The sequence below is a fragment of the Thermobia domestica genome, chromosome 17 (assembly GCF_964235325.1).
Source record: "Thermobia domestica chromosome 17, izTheDome1.hap1.1, whole genome shotgun sequence".
In the NCBI taxonomy this organism is placed as follows: domain Eukaryota; kingdom Metazoa; phylum Arthropoda; class Insecta; order Zygentoma; family Lepismatidae; genus Thermobia; species Thermobia domestica.
The window spans coordinates 18,262,712-18,288,837 of NC_137470.1; the positions used below are offsets into that span (position 1 = coordinate 18,262,712).

Sequence of the window (26,126 nt, forward strand, 5' to 3'; positions counted from 1 at the left end):
GTGGTGGATAACATCGTGTCAATGGGTTTCCTCAGAGTACTCCCATTTATTCCCACATTGTCATTCCACCAATTCTTTTATCATCATTCACTTGCCTTTAGCATTCGTTTCAGTTAGTGTAACGGGCATAATCGTGGGACGTTAAACTCAAAGATTTTATTTGATTTCTTCCATAACATTATAACACAACATTCAGTATTGATACATGGCCACGCATTTATTACACTCTTTCTTTTTCCCATTTAGCCATCCCCGCTGGTCTAGTGGCTAGCACGTGCGGCTTTCGTGCACGTGGTTCCGGGTTCGGTTCCTGGTGGAAGAGCACAAAAATATTAATTTCTCAGTCGTTAACTTTCATTAATCATCCGTCCCCTGTGGAACGTTAAACTAAAAGGATATATCCGAATAAGTGCCCTTACACGGATTGCTGTGATATTTATACCAAAGATACCTCATACCCAAAGATAACTTTGGTCAGAAAATCAACGTGAAATTACTTCGAATTTCAAAGTTATTTTTGAAAATTTGAAAATCACAAACTGTTCATATCTCGGAAACGACTCGAAAGTTACCAGAATGGAATAAAATATGAATATACACTTTTAAAAACTGTCCCTCCCATTCCGGACACCCTGTATAGTTTTAATATGGTTAGAGATACAGAAGAAAAAAACAAAAACATGTATTTTAAAGGGGAACTCAAAAAGTTTATTTAGTCTTACTTACAAGTCATTCTAACTCAGTGTAACTCCACCTGAGCTCCATTTGTAACTCTTACAATATCTAGCCTGAACTCAATCTCTTTCCACGTATTCTGTAACATCTAATGTGTTACTGAAGCAACCGCATTCCTAATACGTTTCTTCAGTTCATTGAGGTTACGCACCTTTTCACCAGAATACACAAAATCTTTCACATACCCCCAAAAGAAGAAGTCCAGGGGGTAACATCAGGAGAGCGTGGAGGCCACCTAATTGGCCCATCACAGCCTATCCAACGCCCTTTCTGTTTATCGGCGATACTAGAACCGTCACCGGTAGTTGTTCAAGCATGAAAATTTGCTAAACAAAACTTTTTGAGTTTTCCTTCAATATGAATGCTTTTCTCTTCTGTGTCTCTGACCATATTAAAACTATACGCTTTTAAAAACCGTCAGTCCCATTCCGGACACCCTGTACTTTATTTGAAGGGCCTTACCGAAAACGAAACAATGTATTTCACCCTTCAAATTTCTAGCGAAAAGCGGGTCGAAAATAATCGAATTCAAATATTTTAGCTTTATATTTCAGTGACCACCTTCTATTTTCCACCATAGAAGCAGCACCAATCCACCTATAATATACTTTGACCATGGTTTGATACTCCCAGTACAACTTGGTGTAAAATGAGAAAAAACAAAGTCGGATACTGCTGAAAATATACAACCTGCGTTACGCCATAAATATTTTGGTTGGCACGAATATTGTCAGAGGATGGTCGAGTTTGAATTTCTGACTCATCATGAATGGTTCTACGTTGAATGTAACTCACATAATTGTACCTCTTCGAGAAACCGCGTGAGAGTGTGAAAAATCTATTGTGGCAACCATCCTTTACAATACTGTTGACTATTTGTAATTACAATACTGTTAATTTTTATGGAATATATATTGGACATGGCAAGAGGTCGAATAATAAGTACGAACGAAAATCGTACCCTGGACAAGAAAGAAAAAAAAAGTTGCTTCTATGTAAGCCATTTACTATTTATAGTGCGACTGGTTATATCGTACAAATGCTGCGACCATATAGCAATCACAAATGACGCAGCAATAGTAAAATGTTTCAAGATCTAAACGGGCTAGCGATTTTCACGGCACAAGGTAATATTTATTGTTTGAATCGCGGCTTTCGGGATACAACTGAATATTTGGAAGAAAGAGGATTTACAGTTTTAATGACTACACTGAAAGGTGAGCGCAGTGACTATGGCTGAGGCGAACCTTTCCCTCTATGTTACAAAAAAATTGCTGGGTTGTTGAGGTCGTTCATGGTATTCTTAGACAAATATTGTCTTCCACATCACCAACTAGACAACAAGTTGCTCTCTCAAGTTGGATTGTTATGCCGGATTTCTTCTTCTTTACTTAATACTTTTGGTAATCGTCTTAGTTCTGACAATGGCCTCGATGAAGTAGTTCAACAAATGGGACAACAGCAGATCGCAGAGAATACATTAAGATTAGAAGTAGAAGAGCACGGTTGGGACAGATGTACACGCTCTTTCGCAAAAGTCACATCTACGGCAATCCTGAACTTCCCGGAGTTGACAGAAAGAGACCTAAAAATTCCTTTTACAGGTTCCTATCAGTTATCTCAGGCAGTTTCTTACTTGGCTGAAATGAGTGAGAACCACTTCCTGGCTAAGCGGTTATCGTACGTGCCTGTGGCGTTTGAGACCTGGGTTCGATTCCCGGCATGAGTATTGTTCCGATTCCACATTAATCAGTAAGCTCACGTCTCATATAGCTTCGCTGCTGAAAGGGACGTTAAACTCAACTCATGTAATGACGAATGAAGATAAAAGCACCAATCTCCATTTCCTTAAAGAAAATACCCACACCGTTAAATTCAAGGAACGATCTCGACATATTAGTAGGAAAACACACACGTGTTATATTGATTTTGTTTCAAATACAATTGGATATTCGGGTAAAAACCGTATTATTGTTAACGTATACATGGGAATCGAACAGTTTGTTGTTGTTCATATGTCGCTGCAAACATTTATTACCTTTCACGTGCTCGATACTTCACTAAGATTGCTTGGCCTACAGAGATTTTAAGCAAATTGTGTGTTGCCAGTCTTGTCACCCCAAACGCACATAGTGATGAAGATTGAAGGTTTCATATACCGTGTCCTTCATTTTGTTTGTAATGTTTTCCAATACAGGAAAGACATCGCAAAATCATTTTGAATATGTACATTATATGTACAGATAATTGAAAAAAAGGTTGTTTTCTGTAAATCACTATTTAAAATACTTGTATTCTACTAAGGTAGACTGATGGTACTAGTGCTCTCACGCTGTTTCTGGAAGAGGTACGGTTATGAGTCATATTTTTTCCACGTAGAACCATTGATGATGAGTCAGAAACTCAAACTCAGCCATGTTTGACTTCTAATTCGTGCCGGCCAAAACATTTATGGCGTAACGCGTGTTGCACATCTTTCCAGACGTGTCCAACTTTGGTTTTCCTCATTTTACACCAAGTTGCACTGGGAGTATTAAACCATGATCAAAGGTGGGTTGGTGCTGTTTCTATGGTAGAAAATAGGTGACCACTCAAACATAAAACTAAAATATTTGAATTCGAATATCGCTAGAAATTTGAAGAGCGATATACATTGTTTCTTGTTTTCAGCAAGGCTCTTCAAATAAAGTATATTCATATTGTATTTCATCCTTGTAACTTACGTTGTTTCCGACATATGAGCGGTTTCTGATTTTCAAATTTTCAACAATAACTTCGAAATTCGAAGTAATGTCAAGTTGATTTTCTGACCACCAAAGTTATCTTTGGGTATGAGGTACCTTTGATATAAATATCACAGCTATCCATGCAAGGGCACTTTTCACCGTCTTATCCTGCTATACCCTTTGATTTTATATCATTCATTTAGCCCACTTTACAATCTGAAGATGGAAGGGTCATTCTTGGAAGTTGTGTAACTTTATTTCGTTTCTTCAGTATGCTTTTGTTCATAACTTTCAAGTAAATTTTCTTTGATATAAACTTCAATTAATTTGTTATTGGAACTATTTTGTTGCAGATTTGCTAACGACTTTTCTCCGTTATGTGATTTCTGCACTTGTGTAACCTGCGAGGAGTCCACACGATCCTACATCCATGGACTCCTGTCTGAAAATCAGATGTCAGGGCGAATGATGTTATTGAGGTGAGATCATGTGATCTTTTTAGAGAAACTACTAAATATAGAATCTCGATCAAACTTTCAACATAGATAAGGTTCGAACCTGGGATGTTTTCATCATTTTACTTTGATGGCACAATGTAGGGGTGGAGGATGGGGGACATATATGTAATAATAATAATAATAATAATAATAATAATAATAATAATAATAATAAAAGTATTTGTGACGTCATCACGCTGAAACCTCGAGACCGATCTTAATCAAATTATCAACATAGATGAGCTTCGGACGTGGGGTGGTTTCTATCATATCACTTTGACGGTTTAGCTTAGGGCAGGGGAGAGATATGTAAAAATAAATAAAACTTAATAACTCCTGAACAACCCAACCGATCTCGATCAAATTTCCAATATAGATGAAGTTCGGGCCTGGGATTTTATTTCTATTCATTTTGACGATAGACGAAAGAGGAGTTTAAAAAATAAAACTTGATAACTCTTGAATCAAACGACCAATCTTGATCAAATTTTTAACATAGATGAGGTTCAGGCCTAAGATATTTTTTGTCATTTCACTTTGACGGTAGAGCTTAGGGAAGGGGAGGGGAGAGGGATATATATATATATATATAAATAAAACTTAATAACTCTTAAACCACCGGACCGATGCCGATCAAATTTTCAACCTAGATGAAGTTCGAATCTGAGATGGTTTTTGTCATATCAGTTTGACGGTGTAACTTAAGGGAGGGGGAGAGATATTTGAAAATAATCGAAAATGAGAGATATTAGTGTCGAATCTATAGTTTGTGAGGTCGCTGAGATGACCAGTGACGCTTCTGATGTCGTTTAGATCCAAATTCAGCCCCGCAACTCAGGGAAGGGGGTGATATACAGTACTGGCACAATTATTATGGATTTTTTTTTAAAAAAAACCTATTTTTTCTACAAAAACGCCATTTAAGCAAACAAATAATAATGCAAATCAATTTTATTCACAAATAATGAGTACGTCAATAGTGAACAACTATTTTAATATTTAGTTTGTCCACCCTTTGCATTAACAAGTGCTTTAACACGTCTGGGCATTTCAGTGATCAACTTTCTGCACAATTCCCTGATTCTACCTGAATGAACCCATACTTTGATAAGACGTTGTATGAGTTGTTTTGGTCGTTATGGGAACTTTATGTATTTCATCTTTCAATAAAGACCATAAACTCTCAATCGGATTCATATCCGGGGAATTTTCAGGCCATGAGAGCACTTCTACACCATTTTCTTCAAACCAGGTCTTAACTGACCTTGCCGTGTGACACGGGGCAGAGTGCTGTTGAAAAATCCAAGGTCTATCCGCAAACCAGTCCCTTGTTTGAGATAGCAAACGTGTTTGTAGTACTTCTTTGTACTTATACTGGTCCATGGTGCCATTAACAATCTCCAAACGATTTGTTCCATGCACAGAAATGGCTCCCCAGACCATGACATTCTGAAGGAATTTTACAGTCTCCTTTAAACATTCCGATGTAAATTGCTCACCTGATCGCCTTCTTACAGTCTGCACACGGTCGTCAAGCACTGCAATGGTAGACTTGTCAGAGAACACAAAGTAAGGCGTCGAACAGCTGAAGAAAGTGATGGAAGCAATTGAATAACGAATAGATTTAATGATATGAAAGTCTGCAAGGCTTAAAATTGGAAGTAAAGTTTAATATTTTGCATAAGTTTAATCATTTGTGTTATTAACGTTTTTACATGAATATTTTAAACTCTTACCTTCTCCCATTAATCAGATGTCCAGTCAACCTGAGCCTCTTCCCAGGCCTTACGAGCCTGTTTCATCTTGTCAGTAAGGCGAGGCTTTTTTCTGGCACGATATGCTTTTAGTCCACCTTCCAATAGTCTCTTATTTACTGTTCTGCGAGCAATGGTAATGCCCTCTGCTGCAAGTCGGTTGGAAATCATTCTGCAAGATGCTTTTCTGTTGTTAATTGCCATTTTAATTATTTTTCTGTCCATTCTCGGTGTTGTTTTCTTAGGTCTACCACATTTTCCAAGCCTATTTGATGCCAAACTGTGGCCATATTACAATTTCTTCTTAATATTACTGACGGTTTGAGTTGAAACTTTAAGTTTCTTCGCTATTTCTTTCTGTTTGAAGGTGGTTTCTTACAATAAAACACTAATCTGTCTAACCTTGCGAGGACTCAAATCACGAACTTTGCCCATGTCTGCTCACATTAGAAAATCTGAACAAAAAAAGTTGGCATTAAACTTAAATGCACAAATACACAGAACTAAAGTGATCACATGCAAATGACAGGCAGACAATGCAATAAACACACATTTCTCCACGCAAATGCCAGACTATTACTGAGCTCTGTCCAGACAATGCAGTGATTGTGTCAGGGTTATCAGACGTTTTCTCTCTGTATTGCCAGACACTCCCATATAAGACTGTAAAACCCACTTAAAATAACTAATAAATATTTGTTTGGTACTGGTGTGGTAAAGTAAATAAAGTATTAGTTAATAAAATTGTTTGCAAGACATTTTTGCACAAAAGTTTTGATTTATCAAAAATCCATAATAATTGTGCCAGTACTGTATATAAAAATTATCGAAATGACCTATATGAGTGTCAAATTCATAGTTTTTGCTGTCGCTAAAGTGAACAATGATATTTCCTATGCCGTGCCCCGCAACGTGGGGAGGGGAGAGGGATATATATAAATCATCGAAAATGAAAAATGTCAAAGAGCGTTTTAGTAGTAGTAAAAAGTGACTGATTAACGGAACATATCACTATTTTATCTTAATTTAACCTAGCGAAGCGGGTAATTGATGCTACGTAGTATATACCAATCCAGTGCCTACCTTTAACTTCTGTAATTTAAATACTAGATTGGCACATTAAGTTCATTACATTTCCAATCTTGAGCATTCCCCTGCAGTCTTGTTTATGGAGAATAAAAATAGGAGTCAAAACAATTAAAAATTTAGGGAAAATTACCGAATAAAGGATCGGATGCATCTGACAATAGCAGTGCAGAAACATCGTATTCTACATACAGGGTGTTAATGAACTACACCGACAAACTGTAAGAGGTGATTTTTCACATCAAAATAAGAGAAAAAGTTCATATGGACCTGTAGGGAAAAGTGCGTAGTTTCAGAGCTAGGGCTGTCCGAAATCGCGAAAAAGCCAAATTTCAAGAGGCATTATTTCGAACTCGAGAAAGAGTGAATGGTGATCCTTATTAGCGTTAAGGAAGTCATGCATATGCAGTCCAAAATTGCACATTTCATTAATGTTCAGTGGGTGCACAGCGTATTCCCTGCAGGGTGAAATTCTCAGACATGTCATCAACCGAATTTTGAGATATGCTCTGATTTTATGATTGGTCCAAAGTAGGTAAACGATAAGTTTTGATAGCAGTGAACGCAGAATCCTTTGGCACGATATCGAAAGTGTTAAGGATCGTCAGCAGCACAGTCTCTCGTACTCGAGAAAACGCATGATGCGATGTTTTGTTTCATGCTTATAAGGGAGGAAAATGAAATATACCGTGACGAAATGCATCGCATCACACGTTATTTGGAACACACACACACACACACACACACACACAAAAAAAGAAAAAACATGGAGCTGCTTGTTCCTAACGCTTCCGACTTCCCTCGGAAGAATTGGATGTCCATTGTTGTCAAGGCTTACATCCTGCCTACTCTGAACCCTTCTTGAAACCAGAGTATATTTGAAAACTCTATTCAGAGGATATCTGAGAATTACATCCTGTAGGGAATACCCTGTGCACCTATCCAAAATTGATAAAATATGCACTTTTGGATTGTGTATGCGTGGCTTCCTTTACACTGATAACGACCACCATCCACAGTTTCTGGAATTCGAAATAGGGCCTGTTGAAATTTAGCTTTTACGTGATTTTAGACAGCCCTAGCTCTGAAACTATGCACTTTTCGCCATACGTTCATATGAACTTTTTCTCTTATTTTGATGTGAGGAATCACCTCTTACTGTTTGTCGGCATAGTTCATTAACGCCCTGTATTTCTCAAGGTCACTCGTCATATAAAAATGTAGCTCATTGTGGAATTTTTGGGTATTCCTTCATAGTGTCTGGCTGTTTTTATAGACTAGCTTTAGCACAGTTAGTCGAATAGAATTAGTGGCTGGTGGCAGTGGCGTGTGGTGAAATTTTACTTTGGCTAAGCAAGAGTATCAAAAGCTGCTCGTGAGATACAACTTAGCGGTAAAAATTTAAGTTCTTTTTTTGTCTTGAAACTAAAAGAAAAATCTTTATTAATGTACCAATTGTTGTATATAGTAATTAATATATTAGGTAACCTTTATTCCCTTAGTTTCAAGCCATAAAACTTTTACGAGCCGCCTGTGAATGATATGAAACTTGCTCCTCTCTTTTCTCTAAATTATAAAAACACTTAATAGAACTTCACACCAGCTAATCCATAATCAGCTAATATAGCTTCCGCAACGCGTCTTAGGAAGGAGGTGTTACATTAGCAAGTAGTATATTTCTTGCTTTGGTCAATTTTGTTTTATTAATGCGTGTTCAATATGTCCAAAGCTATAGTGAACAAATTAGCAGTTGTACGTAACTTCGTCTGTTGGAAGAATCCGTACGCTCATTATTATCTCTGAAAGGCCGTTCTTGTTTGCCCAGAATATAAACATAAATTAAACGTTTCCCCCGCAATTTATTGTAGCCCTTCCCGCTGATTGAGTAGCTAAACCCTGTTCGGCGTAAGCTCGAAACTGCGATTAACAAAGCCACGTGAAACTAAAACTCGCTGATTTGCTGTTGGTCTACCGACGCTTCTACTCCTCCGCAAAATAGTTCATCTTATTTGATTATTATTTTTGCTATGAAGCTCCACATAAAACTGCTACATTATTATAAATGACAGAAATATAATATGGATTATATAATAAAACTGCAATGGAGTGTGGTTAATGAAACAATAGAAATAAACACTAGGCATGCGCAGTAATTATGGCGCCAATTCAACTGCGAAGGCGTGTTCTGCTTTTAAGTCTGAAAGATGACTGACATGAATCCCGGTTCATTGAGTGTTGTGGTGAAACATCAACAAGGTAAATTTTTACTCACTAAGCAACAATTGTTTACCAGCAAAAATTAAATATATATTTTTTTTAATCTTTCGAATTTTTTTTTTTCTCTTTTCTGCTGCTGCTGTAAGTATCTAGACAACACGAGACAGCATTGTCAAAATGCACGTGTATAATTTGCTCCTCCCCGTGGGGAGTGGGAGTGATACAACACTAGCCAATCATATTTGTGACAAGCGGAAGGATACAAATATTTTGTTTATCGGAGTTTAGAGCTTACGCTGAACAAGGAATAGTTCATGTGTCTTTGGTGGACAAATTTAATTTCACAGTCACTTCTTTCCTTAATAACCCGTCTCCTTTAGCCTAAAGGACATAATCGTGGGACATTAAACTTAAAAAAATGTTATTTACTGTATATTTATTTTTTTATTGTGTTTTGTATGCTTCTAATTTAACTAGTGTAATAATTAAATGCATCCACTACATACCAAAAGGGTGGTAATAGATTAAATTAAACTGAACTATTATATCTTACCCGAAGCTTATCTAATATAATCTAAGATAGAGTTAGGAAAATAATTTGTTTCCTACTATGCCATTAATATTGTATACTTAATAACGTTGTTTTTTTTTTTTTTTTTTTTTTAATTTCCAGACATAACATTCATCATTATCTGGGGTTCTTTGAAGCAATCAAGTACCACATTCAAGAGGGAACCCTGAATGAATTAAGGATTATGGTGTCTCAGGGAAACTAACACAGGTACTGAGATATTAAACTTCTATGAGTTACGTCTGTGTGATATGTTGTCCATAAAATTATTCCCATTGCGATAGTGGTTTAAGTAGGCATATAAAAGTTGTGTACCAATTCTTGTTATTATTAATTTTCTATTTTTGCTCGCATTATCGCAATTATGTAATATATGACTCTCAGTTTGTCCAGATGCTCAAAGAATTGGAACTTAAAACAGCAACGGTAGTAACTCTTGTATGATGCAAGAGATACTACTATAAGTGTATCGACTACAAACGCCACAAAAAATCACTTATCTCTCGCCCTCAGGCATGTTCAGAGGCCAAAGACCTTAGGCTGGTTGTAGCAAAATCTGGATCGGTTCTTCATATTAAAACACAGCTTGCACGCTATTCATTACCATTTCGTCGCTATTGTGATGAACATTCAAAATGAAAATGATAGCTTTCTTCAGGGCTAATGGAGGAGATAGAACTTACTAAGTTCCGTATATATCAAACATATTTCTTACCTCTTTTGCTCTGATATCTATCGTCATAGCTGTTTTATAAGAATTTCCATACTTATATATAGCGTACTTTAGAAGTAAATTTAACTCTTGATCTTACGAATTTTTTGTCCGTACAAAAAAGTTGAATGAAATCAAACAAAAGACGTAAGATACTCACTCACTGTACGGCCTATGAAACCCGCATGTTCAATGCCGCACTCCTAAAAGCTCTCCATTGACTTCTATCCTTAGTCAATTGGATCCAGTTTCTACTTTGTATACCTATTTCTGCGAGATCCATCTTAATATTATCCTCCCCTCTAAGCCTAGGTCTTCCTAATGATGGTTTTCTGATTGGACTCCCACTTAAAACTTTGAAAGTGTTCCTACTTTCTTTGGAAGTATTTGTTTTACATAGTATTTGTACGCAGTTACTGATATTTCAAGATTAGTCAAAGTTTTAAATTTGGGATTTACAAGAGACTTTTGGGAAGTTTCCTTTAATTTATACAGGGTTTTATAAGAATGTGTCAAAATATTTTGTGAACAAATTCCTCATATCAAAATAAGAAAAAAGTTCATATGGACCTGTGCTTAAAAGTGGATAATTTCGGAGTTATAGTGTCGAAAACGTGAAACAAGTTAACTTTGAAAGTTCATAGCTCCAGTACTATGGCACCTATCGTAGTCGGATTAAGGAACTGGTATGTGGACTATCCAAATATCTATGTTTAAGAATGCTCCAGTGCTTGTACAGCAATTTTCAGAGAGGTAGGTGGAGAGTGATCAAGTACTCCCAAACAGCCGCTCTAAAATTCTCAAAGATGGATATTTGGATAGTTCCACAGTGATTGTCTTGAACCGACTACGATTGGTCTTATAGTAATGGAACTCTGAATCTTCTAAGTTCAATCTTTAATGTTTTCGACATCATATAACTACGAAACTATACACTTCCGTCCACAGGTCCATATGAACTTTTTTCTCTTTTTTAAGTGAGGAATCTTTTCCCAAAATATTGTGACAAATTTTTGTAACACCCTATATAATGATTTCGGAAAGAATGGGATTGCAATTCACTTCTATCTTTTGTTTGGATCCATTTTATTGAGCTGAGCGAGCGAAGCTCTAATACTCGGGTTAGCCGTTTGGTTGTCCGCGAACTCCTCCTAGACCGTTTGGCCGATCTCAACCAAACTTAGCACGCTGATAGAGTATGTCGTGCTGAGTGACAACATAGGTCGAAATCAAAAATCCGATGTACCATCGAGGAATAATCACCGAAAAACGCTTCCATAGACTTAACATGGGGAAAAAGTTTTCACGTGATTTTTTTGTCAACAATTAAAATCTGCGCGTGATTTTCAAAAATTCCGGCGAAGCCCTTTTATTTTTTTAGCGTAAAAATTTACAATTTAAAAACAAATTAACGATTTTTTAAACTTTTTTTTAGCCGGAAGAAAAGGTCAAGACGAAGAATTGTGCGATTGTTATGAAAAATACTGATTGTTTTAAAAAGTCAGAATAAACTGATTACGTTGCTTAAGCTCGCTCAGCTCATTTCATTGCAATCGAGTATATCCATTGCATTCCTAGTTATTTTCTTAATAGACTTTAAAAGCCAATGTTCGCAATTTCCTTAGTGTGTGTTAGCGTCATACTCCTTTTCCGTCCCTAAACTGAAAATGTAGTAAATTTCACATTTTATATGTACTTCTAAGGTTGTAGTGAAGAAGTTAATATGAATATTTGACTTCGTTCCATATTAATACGTAGTTTTTTTTTCTTTTTCTTTTTTTTTTTAATACAACTGCTAGTTGTCAGTTTACTATAGACCATAGTATCAAATTTATCTTTTCTATGGATATTCAACTCTAAATATTTTAAGGTGTTTTCATTTTCTAATTCAATATTGTATCATCTTCGGATATGCGTTATTCATTTTTTTCCCAGAAGTTCTGTAATTGTTAGTCTCTTTTATATTGTACATCAGAATAGTATCGTCCATACATGCGTAGTATTTTGTGAATTTTAATTATTCTTTTTGTTTGCAGTAGTTATAATTTTACAATTTCGCAATTCAAAGAGTTTACGTTTTGACAACACTAATAAAAATTGAATAAATTTAATCACGACGAGGATGGAATAATACAGATAGTTTCCAACAAAGAATTGCAAGAAAATACAGGAATTTCAAAAAGAGTGACCTGATTTTAACAGTCCATATGTATTGATAAAAAATACTACAAAAATGGGATAAATTGCAAAATACTCACAAAATCTTTAAGTTTTAGCTACGCTGTTACAAATGCTCTATATGTCCACCAGCAGCAGCTCGAACAACTCTAGACGATAGCTAAATTGATCATAAACTTTACACAATGTATCTGCGTTTACAGCAGTTATGGTGGCTGTTATTGTGTTCTTCACTTCTTCTATGTCGCGGGTAAAGGGGGGATGAGTGCAGGCGGATCAATGCCAAAACGCCAACGAAAAGCACGCTGGACCGGAATCAGTGACTCAGTCTTTGCAAACTGCAGCACACAGAAGGTCTTCTGTTGAGCGGAAACCATCTTACTTCTGACTGACTTCAAACTGAGAAGACTCAATGACTGACATCTAATGGCGATTTTCTGAAACGCTAGGGTACAATCATTCAAACAACACTCATTTCCTTGCCTGCACGGCCCATGTTCCGTAATTACCGTCCAAAGTCAGGTCATTCTTCTCCAAACACGATGTATTTCAATTACTAGGTAGAATTTCCTTTCATACAAATTTACCTTTTGTAATACCCAAAATTTCATAACTCATCATTTGTAACTGCTGTGGTGAAGGTGGCAATTCAAAAAATTGTTACCAAAGTTACAAGTACCGTAATAGTGATTTAGAACATATAATGTTTACTCCATAGGATGGCGATCCAGATAGAGCAAGCATTATATTTGATAGTCGTAGATAGAACGTTTGCTCGAGCGTTGACGATGAAACAAGTTATCCGAAGAAAGCTCCTTTCAACGTCAGCCACACATAAGCAAAATTCTACATACAACTTTTAAAGACACAAAAGATTCAGCATGATAATTGCGAAAATTAACAAATTACACAAATAAATCAAAAGTAAATTTTGCACCATGTACTCAATAGACAGCCACGAGGCATGGGAGACGACATGCACAATCGCGGAAAATACTCGTCAATCGATTTGAGAATTTTTAATTATATTGATACTTACATCACTTTACATAGAGAAATAACTATTAAAAAAAAAGGTAATAGTAATGGATGTGTCCCTTAATGTGAAATATAACTCGATTTGATTAATCACAGAACATAATGAAACAGTGTCTTGTTGCAGCAGTGTAGAATGTGTTGTTAGCTGTCCATCCTGTTTTTGCCAAGTAAGTGTCTCTCGCTAAATCTCTTCAGCTCTCGCTGTTCGCGTGGGTTTCACGCGTTAAGTGACGTAAGAGCGGACAGAGCTGTGATTGGCTGAAGAAGTGTTGATCAAGGTCACTCCGCCCACATGCATTCGCTGCGTGAGAGAACACACATACATACACAGAGAACGTCGTCTGCTAGCCCTTTTAAATTAAAAAGAGAATTAAACTGCTTGAGCTGCATATTGCCAAAATGATGGATAAATGAGTTTATGACAAATGGCACCCGAACAGCTGATAGGTAAAGTTCTGGTGAGATACGTTTATCCTAAGGACCCTGGCAACACTTATAGTTTGTGCCTGCGTATGACGAGGACACACTGTAAGTTGTTGAAGCACTCTTCACTTGGGCCATAGTTCATATGGGTTAAGTTACAGTTCACATAAACACTTCACTTCACTTACTGCTGCAATCACGACCATATAAAGTGTTTATTCAGTCCATAAATATGTAATATATCAATAAATGTATAGAAATATATTTATTATAGTCCTATTAGTTCAAATGTAAATTCACTTAATACTTAAAGAAATTGAATATATATCACATACACTAAAATATTGTAAATAATGTGAATAAAATGAGAAAACACTTCAAGCAATGAATTAATTTCAACCTTTAGAAACACTTTCACCTTTGCAATTAATTGAACATAAAAGAAAAATGAATATTGAAATAAATATAGATATATTTTCCAGTTTGAATAACAACACTTCACTGTTCATTTATAACACACTGTTTATACTTTTACTATCTGCACACGTCACACTGTCCAAGTTATTCACCATTCACAATCTACACCATGCTCCAGAACAATGTCCAGTCCATAGGCCATCCTCTTCGTTCATTCTCTTCCCACTGAATGAACACTCGGCGATTAAATCTTCTGCTCCTATCCTCTTCCCATTGGATAGGGCTAGGTCCATCGGTGGAAGTTCTAGAAGGTCTCTGCATGCTACAGTCTTTTAATAGTGCTGAACTATTTTCAAAATTCGGCGCCAATATGAAGATGCATGGAATACTATAACTTATTGCGTATAAACTTATTGACGTATAATTTGCATCTTCCTTTCTTTTTTTTTTTTTGTGACTTAAAATGTGCTGCATTTGCTACTGCTGCAATCGTATTAAGTGGAAGTGAATAGAATGTGTGTTCTTCTTATTGTTTGGACCTACATGTGTTCTTCCTTGTGTTGTATTCTTCGTGTATGGATATCAAGTGTATGTTTTTACGTGTTACATGTAATTACTATAATAAGGTTAAAATAACATAATTATGGTTAAAAGGAAGTTGACTTGGGATGGGTTAACAAAAGAAATGTAAGTATTTCTTTTTTCATTCTCTCTCTTTTTTTTTTTTTTTTTTTCAAATCACTCCACGAGTACAAACTACGACAAGCACGCCCCAATCCACAACGCCTTCGTGCAACTTCATCAAATAAGTACATGGTACATGATAAATTAATACTGAAATATACCCATATAGGACATGATGCTGAATAAAATATATATATATATATATATAGATAATATAATAAGCCTATAGATATAATCTTAACGATGACTGTTACATGAATACTATAATGAAGAGAGAAATAAACCAATATAAGCTCGAATGATGGAGAATTATATTGGGGCAATGTCAGATGTCTACAGATGCCAACCTGTATCCATCTTAGGGATGGTCTGACGACTAAATGAAGAAGAGCCAACCCACAAAAACCATATAAACCTACCCACTGTAAGTACGACCACGAAGACACACAGAGATGTGGTTACAAAAACAAGTTATACTAAGGAAACCCCATAGAGTTTTATAGAAGACCAAAAGAAAACGATGCACATGAAATTCATGGCGAAATGTGGTCGTAGGTCTTAAGGTAAAACTTCAATGTTGTTCCAATAACAACAAAAGGAATACTGTAATAAACGTGTATATTACTCTAATATCTCCTAACATATCTCTAAATTCAAACTGACTTCTTCGAAGTACTAATGGTAATATTTCTCTAATAAATTCAACAACTTTCGCTCATCTAAATAACCATGTTGTATATACCACAAAACATTTTCATCGACAAAACTAGAATGTACTCTCACTTCTTGATCTTTATTATTGATGCTACACAATTGATCTTCTTTACTTTCCTCTTCTTCTTCGTTCATGTAATCTCCGTTGGCTTCTTTTTCGGCTCTCTCTAAAATATCACTGAACTGTTCTTCATCCACATGCTTCTTCAGAATTTCTAGCCATTTTTTCCTAGTAGCTGGTGTTGGTCTCCACAGCTTCATTCTAGAAACATTCTGAAATCCTATATATCTGCCACTTTGCGGATCTAATACTTCAAACACATTTTCACCAACTTGTTTCCACAGTAAGTAAGGTCCACGGTACACTTCACACAGTTTGGCTATACGTTTGTCTACCAAGCTACTAATATTATACTGACGTAAGAAAACTAAGTCACCTTCACACAAAGTTCTTCGAGCTCTCTGATGAACGTTCAACTTTTCGTTTCGTTGCTGAATGATTTTCTTTCGCCGTAAGTCAGCCATTATTAATTTTCCATTCCAATCTATACCTTCTTGCTCATCTACTGTTTCGTTGTTTTTCACAATTCCAAAATGTAACAATGTAAATTCTTCTGGCTTGATGTTAAGATGTAATTCTGCAGGCGCTATTCCCAAACTGGCACTAATAGTATAGTTCAACAACAAACAAGCTTGCACAATATATTCTGGCCATGAGGAATGAGAATCGCGGCACAACACACGCAAAATTCTCTCTAAATCAGCATGGAATCTTTCGATGACATTTCCTTGTGCGTGATAAGGCGTAGTATAATGTATTTTGATGTTATATGCTTCCATAGCTTGTACGAATTCCTTGCCAATAAACTGTGGTCCATTATCTACTAAGATATTCATGAAAATACCAAGATGAAGCATGTATGACTCAGTAAGACATTTTGCTACACTTGCACTTGTTGCACGACGAAGTGGATATGCTACTAAATAACGTGAGTATACATCACACACTGTTAACAGATAAGTTTCGCCATGTTTACCTCGAGGTAGAGGACCAACTAAATCTGCTGAGACCAAATAACGTATGTTTTCCGCTGGCACTGATTGCATTAAACATTTCACTGGGTGATGGTCTACCTTCGTCCTCATGCAGACCTCACAATCAAGAATGTACGATTTAATGTCACTACGCATGGTTTTCCAGTAAAACATACGGGAAATGATATTAAACACTTTCATAAATCCAAAATGACCGTAATGATCATGATAGCCAATCAAAATATTTTTCACTAAACATGAAGGTACACACAATTTTAATCTGTCTGGGAAGTGAAAATCTCTCACCATCAAAATACCATTTTCCAAAGTGTAATTTTGTTTCCAATTTCGAGCACTACTACGAAAAGAATTCTTATTTGCACTGCTTTCACTTTCACTTATATTACCTTGTAAGTAACTAATAATAGGACGGTACTCGTCACATTCCCATTGTAATTTCGCAATTGTAGACGGATCCAAATCGAACACTTCTGATTGAACAGCCTGTATAGGGTTCACATTCACCATTAAATCTTCCTGTGTTGGTAACATACGAGATAAACAATCACTTAGTGTGTTAGTCTTGCCTTTGATGAATTCTATTTCATAATCGTAAGATTGAAGTTCAAGAGACCACCTCATCAGTCTTACATTCCAATTACGCATACGTTTTAACTGCACTAAGCTTTTATGATCTGTTCGTATGTATATTTTCGCTCCTTTGAGCCAAACATGCCACTTACGAATACACCACACAAATGCAAGACACTCAAGCTCAATTATGGCATAGTTCTGTTCGTGTTTATTAAGAGTACGGCTTGCATATTCTAATACACACTTCTCACCATCAATAATTTGATAACACACACAAGCCAACCCGAGTTTGCTTGCATCACTTTCGAGATAAAACGGCTTATCGAACTGTGGATGGTGTAACTTCACATCTTTCACTAATTCAGCCTTTAATGATTCAAATGCCTTTTGGTGTTCTTCTTCCCACTTCCATTTCCTTTTCTTCCCTAAAAGTTCGTAGAGGGGTTTAGCGATAACAGCATGACCTTTGATTGTTCGCGAATGCCACTGCACAGCACCAAGAAATGAGCGTAACATTTTTAAATTTTTGGGCACTGGTAACTTCTCGATTGCTTCAGCTGATTTCGGATCCTTTCGTATGCCTTCTGAGGATACGTAATAACCTAAATAGTTAATTTCACTTACACCAAAAATGCACTTCGATAAATTTAGTGTCATGTTCGCATCACTTAATAAACTAAGCACTTCATCTAACTGCTGTAAGAATTCCGGTACGCTTGTACAACCAAGAGCTACATCGTCCATATACCTGATTAACTTCTCTTGTAGCGGTAATGGGAACACTTTATTCAAGCACAATTGCAGTACAGACGATCCATTTTTCACACCGAACACCATGCGTGTGTACTCATATAACGTTCCTTCGAACAAGAAGGCTAAGTATGGCATAGAATCTTCTGTAATTCCACATTGTTGATACGAACTAGTAAAATCAAGAGTACCTAGCACACGTTTTCCACTAAATTTAGCAAAGAGGTCGGACAACTTTTCTACACGCAGAGCTGGATTCTTAATGTGCACATTCAATGCTCTACAATCTGTTACTATTCTCAACGCTCCACTCTTTTTCAATACTACGTGCAACGGTAATAGATGACATGATGAACTAGGTCTAATTACACCCCACTTTAACAGTTTTCGGATCTCTTCACGCACTCCCTCCTTATATTTGTGCGGAATATCGTAAGGACGAGCAACAATGGGTTCATTTGTATCCACTTCTAATCGGTACTGAAATTTATTACACAGGCCAGGAAAACGGGCGAACACTTTCCTATGTTTCATTAACAACTGAAATAATTCTTCTTTCTCGTTTTCACTAAACAGCGTAGCGCGTGTAACTGCCTCCCTTATTTCATCTACTGTGAAATACAGATCCGGTGGGAAGTCCTCCACTAAGTCACTAGCTTCAATTTTCTCTAAAGGCTCGGCGCACCCACTGCGGAACACATTCACCGTTCTCGCATAAAAATCATTAAGGTCCCTTATCTTGGACAACACAACAATAGGGGCTACCTTGCACCTAATTTCACTTACATTAGCTACAATGACATTTTCACTATTTCTCTGTATTAAAGGCACTTCACCACTAATTCCTTGAAATTCAACACGCAAGTTACTTCGCTTAAAATCAATGACACTGTTTAGCTTCTCTAGAAAGTTTGCACCGAGTATTACATCTTCATGCAGTTCTGGTAACACAAGAAACTCAACTGGCACTTCCACATTTTCAATTCGTACCGGTAAGATAACCCTTCCTTTCACGTTCTTTTTCTTTCTTCCTAGAAAATCGCACAAAACGATATGCTCTCCTTTTTGCAAATGCACGTTTGCTACACACTTTGTTACTTCTCGAAAAATATTGTACCGTAATAGGCATAATTCTGATCCACTATCTAACAGACAAATTTTGGGTTGATCGTTTAACAAAATTTTTACTCTCATTGTGTTATGACCTAATTCACATTTGATCACTTCTTCTTCATTATCATTACTTATATAATCTTCTGCTTGTAAATCTTCTTCGTTGCACATATGTGGAAAAGTAATCCGGTTTACGCTACTGAAATCCCTCCCCTTTTCAGCAATCAAGTGGGAGGGCGCTACTAGTTTAAAGGCACAGAACTTTGCGGGTAAAATCCACTTTGTTGGTATGGAAATTGACGTTGCTGATTGCTACCGTTATTTACACCAGGACCTCTATTAAATGTTGGAAACCAATTATTATTTTGATTTGGACTACCTTGAGAAGTCGTCGCACTACTTTGATTTTCGTTTGCCCTTGCACCTTGCGTTTCGCTTCGATTTTCATTTGCACTTGTGTTTTGTCGGCCATTACCTTGCGACTGATTACCACCGTTCGAGTTATTATTATTTCTGTTAAAATTACCTCGCCGTCCACGTCTATGAAATTTCCTTTTCCATCCCTGTTTGAAATTCGGACGCGCACTATTATCACTGCTCACTTCACTACCGTGTTCTACTTTCACATTGTTCACGCTAACACCTGTACCACCTTGCTGTTTCTGCTTATTACGCTGATTATCGTACATATTAGTAATTCCTGACAATCCTTCAATGGACTGCACACTCGCAAGGAACTGATTTATATTATCAGGCATAGAGCCCATCATAGCTAACTGGTACCGCTTGGGCAGGAGAGTGATGATGTGTGACAATGTAATGGTTGGATTTTCGTATTCTTCCAGAGCTTGAATTTGACTAAAACGCTCTGTCACAAAATCAACAACACTACTATAACGTTTTGGGTCAAACGGAATAGAACGCAAGTTACGCAGACGTGTGGCTTTCACTAAAGGACTCTCAAATGCATTCTGAAACTCTATCACAAATTCTTGAAAAGTTTGACACTTCTTACCGTGTAAATCGTACCATTTAAGTGCACTGTCTTTAAGAATCAATGGCATGATCATCAAATATTCACTTTGAGGCACTCCGGCGAACGACATTTCTCTACCGAAATTTTCCAAAAATGCACTTGCACTTTCCTTCATCATATCACCTGAAAATGTGGAGAGTTGTTTAATGTCTGCTAATCGCAATGAACAACGCCTTACATTCACTTCACTATTTCTTGCACGCTTAATGCGCGGACTTTCTCTTTCGGTTTTGATTCTTGACACGGTTCTCTTTATTACATCACTTTCCTCCTCTGTATCAGACACCGTTTGAGACTCACTGCTCGATTTTCTCTCGCGCTTCACACTGTGCACGGAACCTGTGTTTCTTTGTGATATATTACTTCCATTATCATGGTGCTCATTTGCTAATTCTATACGCTGCACACGTTCTGATAGTCGTTCCACATCTTGCTTGGTTTGTTCACTTAATTCACTGGCGCGAAGACATGTTTCAAAACACTGCTGGTTAAATTTACTCTGCTCGTGGCACACTTGAATACACTCTTGCACTGCTATACCGTATTCACTTTGTTTGGTCTCGCACTTCTGAATTCTACTTTCACGGTACTTGTCGAGACTTTCGACCAAACGCAACCTTTTTTCATAATCATCCACTCTATTGTGACATTCATTTAATTGACGTTGTTGGTCGTTTACTTGGCGCGTATTTTCTTCAACTGTGCCCCGTATATCATGCACTGCATCGGCCAATTCACGTACACTTCTACGTATATCTTCATTCGTATTGAAACACTTTAATTCCACTGCTTCAATTCGTTCTATCAATTCCTGCCGCACTGCACTAATACACTTATTCACATTATTAATTTCACCTGACAAATCATCTTTACATTGGGATATGTTTCCACGACACTCGCTACGTAGTTCCTTGATATCGTCTTGCATTTTCTGTTGGTTTACATTTATCGCCTCAACGCTTTCACTCACACGCTTTTGATTATCACTCAATTCGTTTTGGCATTCATTCAACTTATTCTGATTTTCTTTAATTTCATTAATTGACGCACTCAGTTCCCTTTGCAAAGATAAGAGAACTGTTCTAAGATCACCCTCAGCCATGATGTTGCAAATATAACAAACTCGCTAACACAAATAATTGACTAATTTCTGCAAAAATCTAAGAATGCAAATAATAAAAATATTCTAATTCAGACAGGATTTAGGCTTCAATATGCAAGGATGAATGCACTGGACAAGGATACAATGACACGAATTTCATGTACTATTAACTCTCTGAGATGGCGGCAAAATTACGCAGCAAGTTTTGAACATCAGAAATACCTAGGCCTATGTTCGTAAACACAAAAACTGAACATTTATACAAAAAGAAAGGTTTCTGCTTCGACACATTTATCCCGGCACCATTTTATAATGTTTACTCCATAGGATGGCGATCCAGATAGAGCAAGCATTATATTTGATAGTCGTAGATAGAACGTTTGCTCGAGCGTTGACGATGAAACAAGTTATCCGAAGAAAGCTCCTTTCAACGTCAGCCACACATAAGCAAAATTCTACATACAACTTTTAAAGACACAAAAGATTCAGCATGATAATTGCGAAAATTAACAAATTACACAAATAAATCAAAAGTAAATTTTGCACCATGTACTCAATAGACAGCCACGAGGCATGGGAGACGACATGCACAATCGCGGAAAATACTCGTCAATCGATTTGAGAATTTTTAATTATATTGATACTTACATCACTTTACATAGAGAAATAACTATTAAAAAAAAAGGTAATAGTAATGGATGTGTCCCTTAATGTGAAATATAACTCGATTTGATTAATCACAGAACATAATGAAACAGTGTCTTGTTGCAGCAGTGTAGAATGTGTTGTTAGCTGTCCATCCTGTTTTTGCCAAGTAAGTGTCTCTCGCTAAATCTCTTCAGCTCTCGCTGTTCGCGTGGGTTTCACGCGTTAAGTGACGTAAGAGCGGACAGAGCTGTGATTGGCTGAAGAAGTGTTGATCAAGGTCACTCCGCCCACATGCATTCGCTGCGTGAGAGAACACACATACATACACAGAGAACGTCGTCTGCTAGCCCTTTTAAATTAAAAAGAGAATTAAACTGCTTGAGCTGCATATTGCCAAAATGATGGATAAATGAGTTTATGACAAACACAACATAGATGAGTCCATAATGTCTTTTAAATATGTGTTTTCTTTGTTTTGTAACGTACTTTTTTTCTCTTCCTCTTTTCAGTCTCAGGTTAACCAGTGCCAACAAAAAGAAGGAGAAAAACTCAGGTCAATGGTGCTTATATATCAAGGAAATTCAGTATTTGAAAAAATATAGCTTATTGTAAAAAAGAAAAAGAAAAAAAGATAAGAACATTATCTTGTAATATGAAAGACGAGATGTCAAGAGTCTTTCTTATGTTTTGTTTATTATATCATCCTTTTTGTGAAGTTTTATAGATATCAAAAGAAGCATCAGCTCATCTTTATAAGCGTTATTTTTTACTAGTGTCAAGATAAGATTAAGATAATATCAGTATTAAGATATGGTATTAAACTTTTAAAAACTTTTATTGAAACTTGTTGTGAGTATCGTTGACGAATATATACGTCATATTTTCTTTATAAAAATGTTGTATGTTTTTGCCAATACTCTGCATGTAACCATTAATTAATGTTTCAAACATTGCACGTATCAAAATTTGATATATCAAATGTTATTTTATTTTAAAATATATAAAATTTTATTTTCCTTTTTTAAATATTGTTAATTTACTTAAAGTGTATTGACGAAAATGTACGTCATGTTATCTTGGAAATACTCTTGGAGTTAGTATATTTAATATAAAGTATTATTATTATTTTATTTAAACTGTTATAGTACAAAGTTTTTTTTTTTTTAGACTTTTTGAATATTTTTAGATAAAAAAGAATGTGTGCCTTTTTTTTTTTTACTGGGGACCAAAGACATGGGTTTTTAAGCTGTTCGCCAAAACTGATGGTTATATCAAAATATCGTTGAATACTCATGTAAATTTGTAAGAAAAAATATTTGTACAGAGTGTCTACTAAACTGAAATTTTCTAGTGGATCTGAAACTTTTTAAAGTTACTTCTGTTTGGTACCATTTTGAACTTTTAAATATCCACTGTGCACATTTAAAAAAATAATATTTAAAAGGATAAAAACATTTTTTGAACTGGTAAATTAGAAACTTAAATTAATTGTTTAATGAAAACTGGAACTTGAAAGAGTGAGACTTGAGTAGCTACACCCTTTCAGTCGTCGCTCAGATGCACAGACTGGATAGCGCAGTGATTAACACACCGGAACGATTAAGTTAGGATTGAACCTGGGTTCGAATCGCTGTTCAGTTGCAATATATTCTTTGAATTTTCCCTGAATAATATAATTTTTGTTTGAATGAAAATTAAGAACCATTAAAGTATGATAACATTTTCTATGCATTGATTAGATCAAGAAAACATGGAATTTGATGATGATAAACATTTAGTAGTCACTCTGTGCTATTGACGAAAATTCACGTCAATTATTTATAGTATGTTTATAGCAGAGTATTTTTGAAGAATTTATAATCCATTTTTGCTCAAACTTGATATATAGATTTTAAAAAATAGTAAATATTTTCGAAGTTAGTTGAACTGTATGTTAACTCAGGTTTGGAACTTTCTGAATATTTTTAGATGAAAAAAGACAGAATATGTGCCGTTTCTAGCACTTTTACATTGTTTTAGTACATATTTAGATAAAAAATACTAATGCCGTTTTTGTATTGTTCATATATATAGCCTATATTCAACAAAAATTTTTTAAAAAATATTTTATGCTCAAAACATTTGAAGGTAGTTAAAAATATTGTTGACGACTACGTTCGTCCACTTTGTCTTAAAGTTATACAAAGTATTTTCAGTAGAATTTTAAGAGCATGTTTGTTGATAAAAGTATACATTGTGTCAGCAAACTTTGTGTATAATTTTAGATACATCCCTCCCAGAAAGTTTAGAATATCTTCATCAAACCAACAAAATAATGTTATACTGACTTTATCATATCGTACAAAAGTACAACCTAGAATTGTACAGTGCTATCAAGAACAAAACATGTTCGGTACCGATTAGTATTACCAAGAAACAGAGTAATAAATTTAGCAGTATAATTTGTGTATCTCCGTTGTATAAAACTTTCTGTGGGGTGTGTACTTATAGATTTGAAGTTATTCATGAAACTTCTTTCACAGTTTTTATAGATCCATCAATCGAGAAAAGTACTTTTATTTTCTGTTAGATGTGCTACAATCTGTCATTATGTCTAAAGAATCTGTTACAATAAATATGTACCGTACATAGAGTCAGTATCTAAATAACTAAAATGAATAAATAAAATCATGAAACCTATTTCGGAAGACCCAGTGTAATAGTAGGAAACGTAACACCCGTAATTTTTTTTTTTTTTTTTTTTTTTTTGGTAGAAAATCAGAGAGTTTATTAAACAAGCAATACAGACACGGAACTTTTGACTTACAACCTTGCTCAGAACCTGAATAGGGAGTTTTATTTTATTTTATATTTTAAGGAACTAGTATCATAGTAACAATAATGCTTTTGATATGGCTACAGAAGCAAGACAAATATGCCTTGTTAAATGTTTCTAGAAGATTGATTCTATCATGTATTTAAAAAAAAAAAAAAAAAAACTTCGGAGTTTGTAGGTAATCTATTTTTCAATTTATCTAGATATTGTTTCTGTATTGATATAATCGGTATAGCTATTTTAAATTGACAAGAAGAAACGTCAATTATCTGTTTATTACCGATGGAGTTATATGTTTAATAAGGAAATATAGGCTTCAGCTTTAATGATATACGCTTATGTACAGTAAAAAAAATGCACTTAAAATCGGTTTGTGTTCCTGTGATAATAACTATTTGTGATATTAAGCAATAAAGTTGAGACCAAAGAGATTCTGTTTCTTATTTGAACTTGTCTGTTTTTATTTCTGTTTTCTTGTAATTGGGTGTTTATCTTCGTTTACTTTCGTCTGGAGTTCGACAAACGTTTTGTTGATAGAATGTCCGGTTTTATTGAGGAGGTTATCGAGAATCTTCGTGAATATTGAACCTCAGACTAGAAAACCAGAAATAACTGGAATTGTTTGGGATCAATGTACTAACCTGACATTATCCAATTGACAACAATCTGGTAGCCCAATAACCCTTTGTAAAGCCAGGGAGTTTATTTCGTTTCAATAAGTGGACATTAACTAAAGTTATTTAATAATGGATATAAGTTTTAAGCTTCCTGTGTCATCAAGATGCGTATAATACGAGACAACACCTCACATTATAGGTGAAGAAAAGTTTTGTTCCTTAGCCATGGCGTCAAGATAGGAACATTAATCTCTTCACTTACGCTTTAGCGTTAGTGAAACCCTTATTATAAAAGTTCCAGGAGTCATTTTTAAAGTTCTTAAACTGCGACACTGAAGCATGCGGATTGGATGTTATTTATGTTAGTTTTACTTCCAAGGACTCGTATATTCACAACACACATTAGTGCCTGAGTAAAACACTGCATTTGAATTATAGTTTTCGATATTATACCAAAGCCTTCAACATATACGAGAAAGTATCAGAAAGTAAGGTTACAAAACTTGCTGTGAAACGTGTATACATTATTTCATATAACCAATACAGCAAACAGATGGTTCATAGATTATTTTTCGTCAGAGTCTCCATATCGGTTGAGCCACTTGTCGGATCGTGGAATGAATTCGAAGATTTCATCCTGATAAAAATCTGTCCTTGCGTATTC

General features: G+C 35.7%; 1 protein-coding gene across 4 annotated transcripts in view; it reads left to right on the forward strand.

Moving 5' to 3' along the window:
• Nucleotides 1-25,276, forward strand: part of LOC145674315 (queuine tRNA-ribosyltransferase accessory subunit 2-like) — a 71,617-nt gene extending 46,341 nt beyond the window's left edge. For all 4 annotated transcript variants that reach the window (XM_081744201.1, XM_081744203.1, XM_081744202.1 and 1 more), the window contains exons 8-10: nucleotides 3,815-3,940; nucleotides 9,689-9,796; nucleotides 22,540-25,276. In XM_081744201.1, coding sequence (XP_081600327.1) covers nucleotides 3,815-3,940; nucleotides 9,689-9,791 — 229 coding nt within the window. In that variant the 3' untranslated portion in view covers nucleotides 9,792-9,796; nucleotides 22,540-25,276. The remainder of the gene's footprint in view (nucleotides 1-3,814; nucleotides 3,941-9,688; nucleotides 9,797-22,539) is intronic.
• Nucleotides 25,277-26,126: the final 850 nt, after the last annotated feature.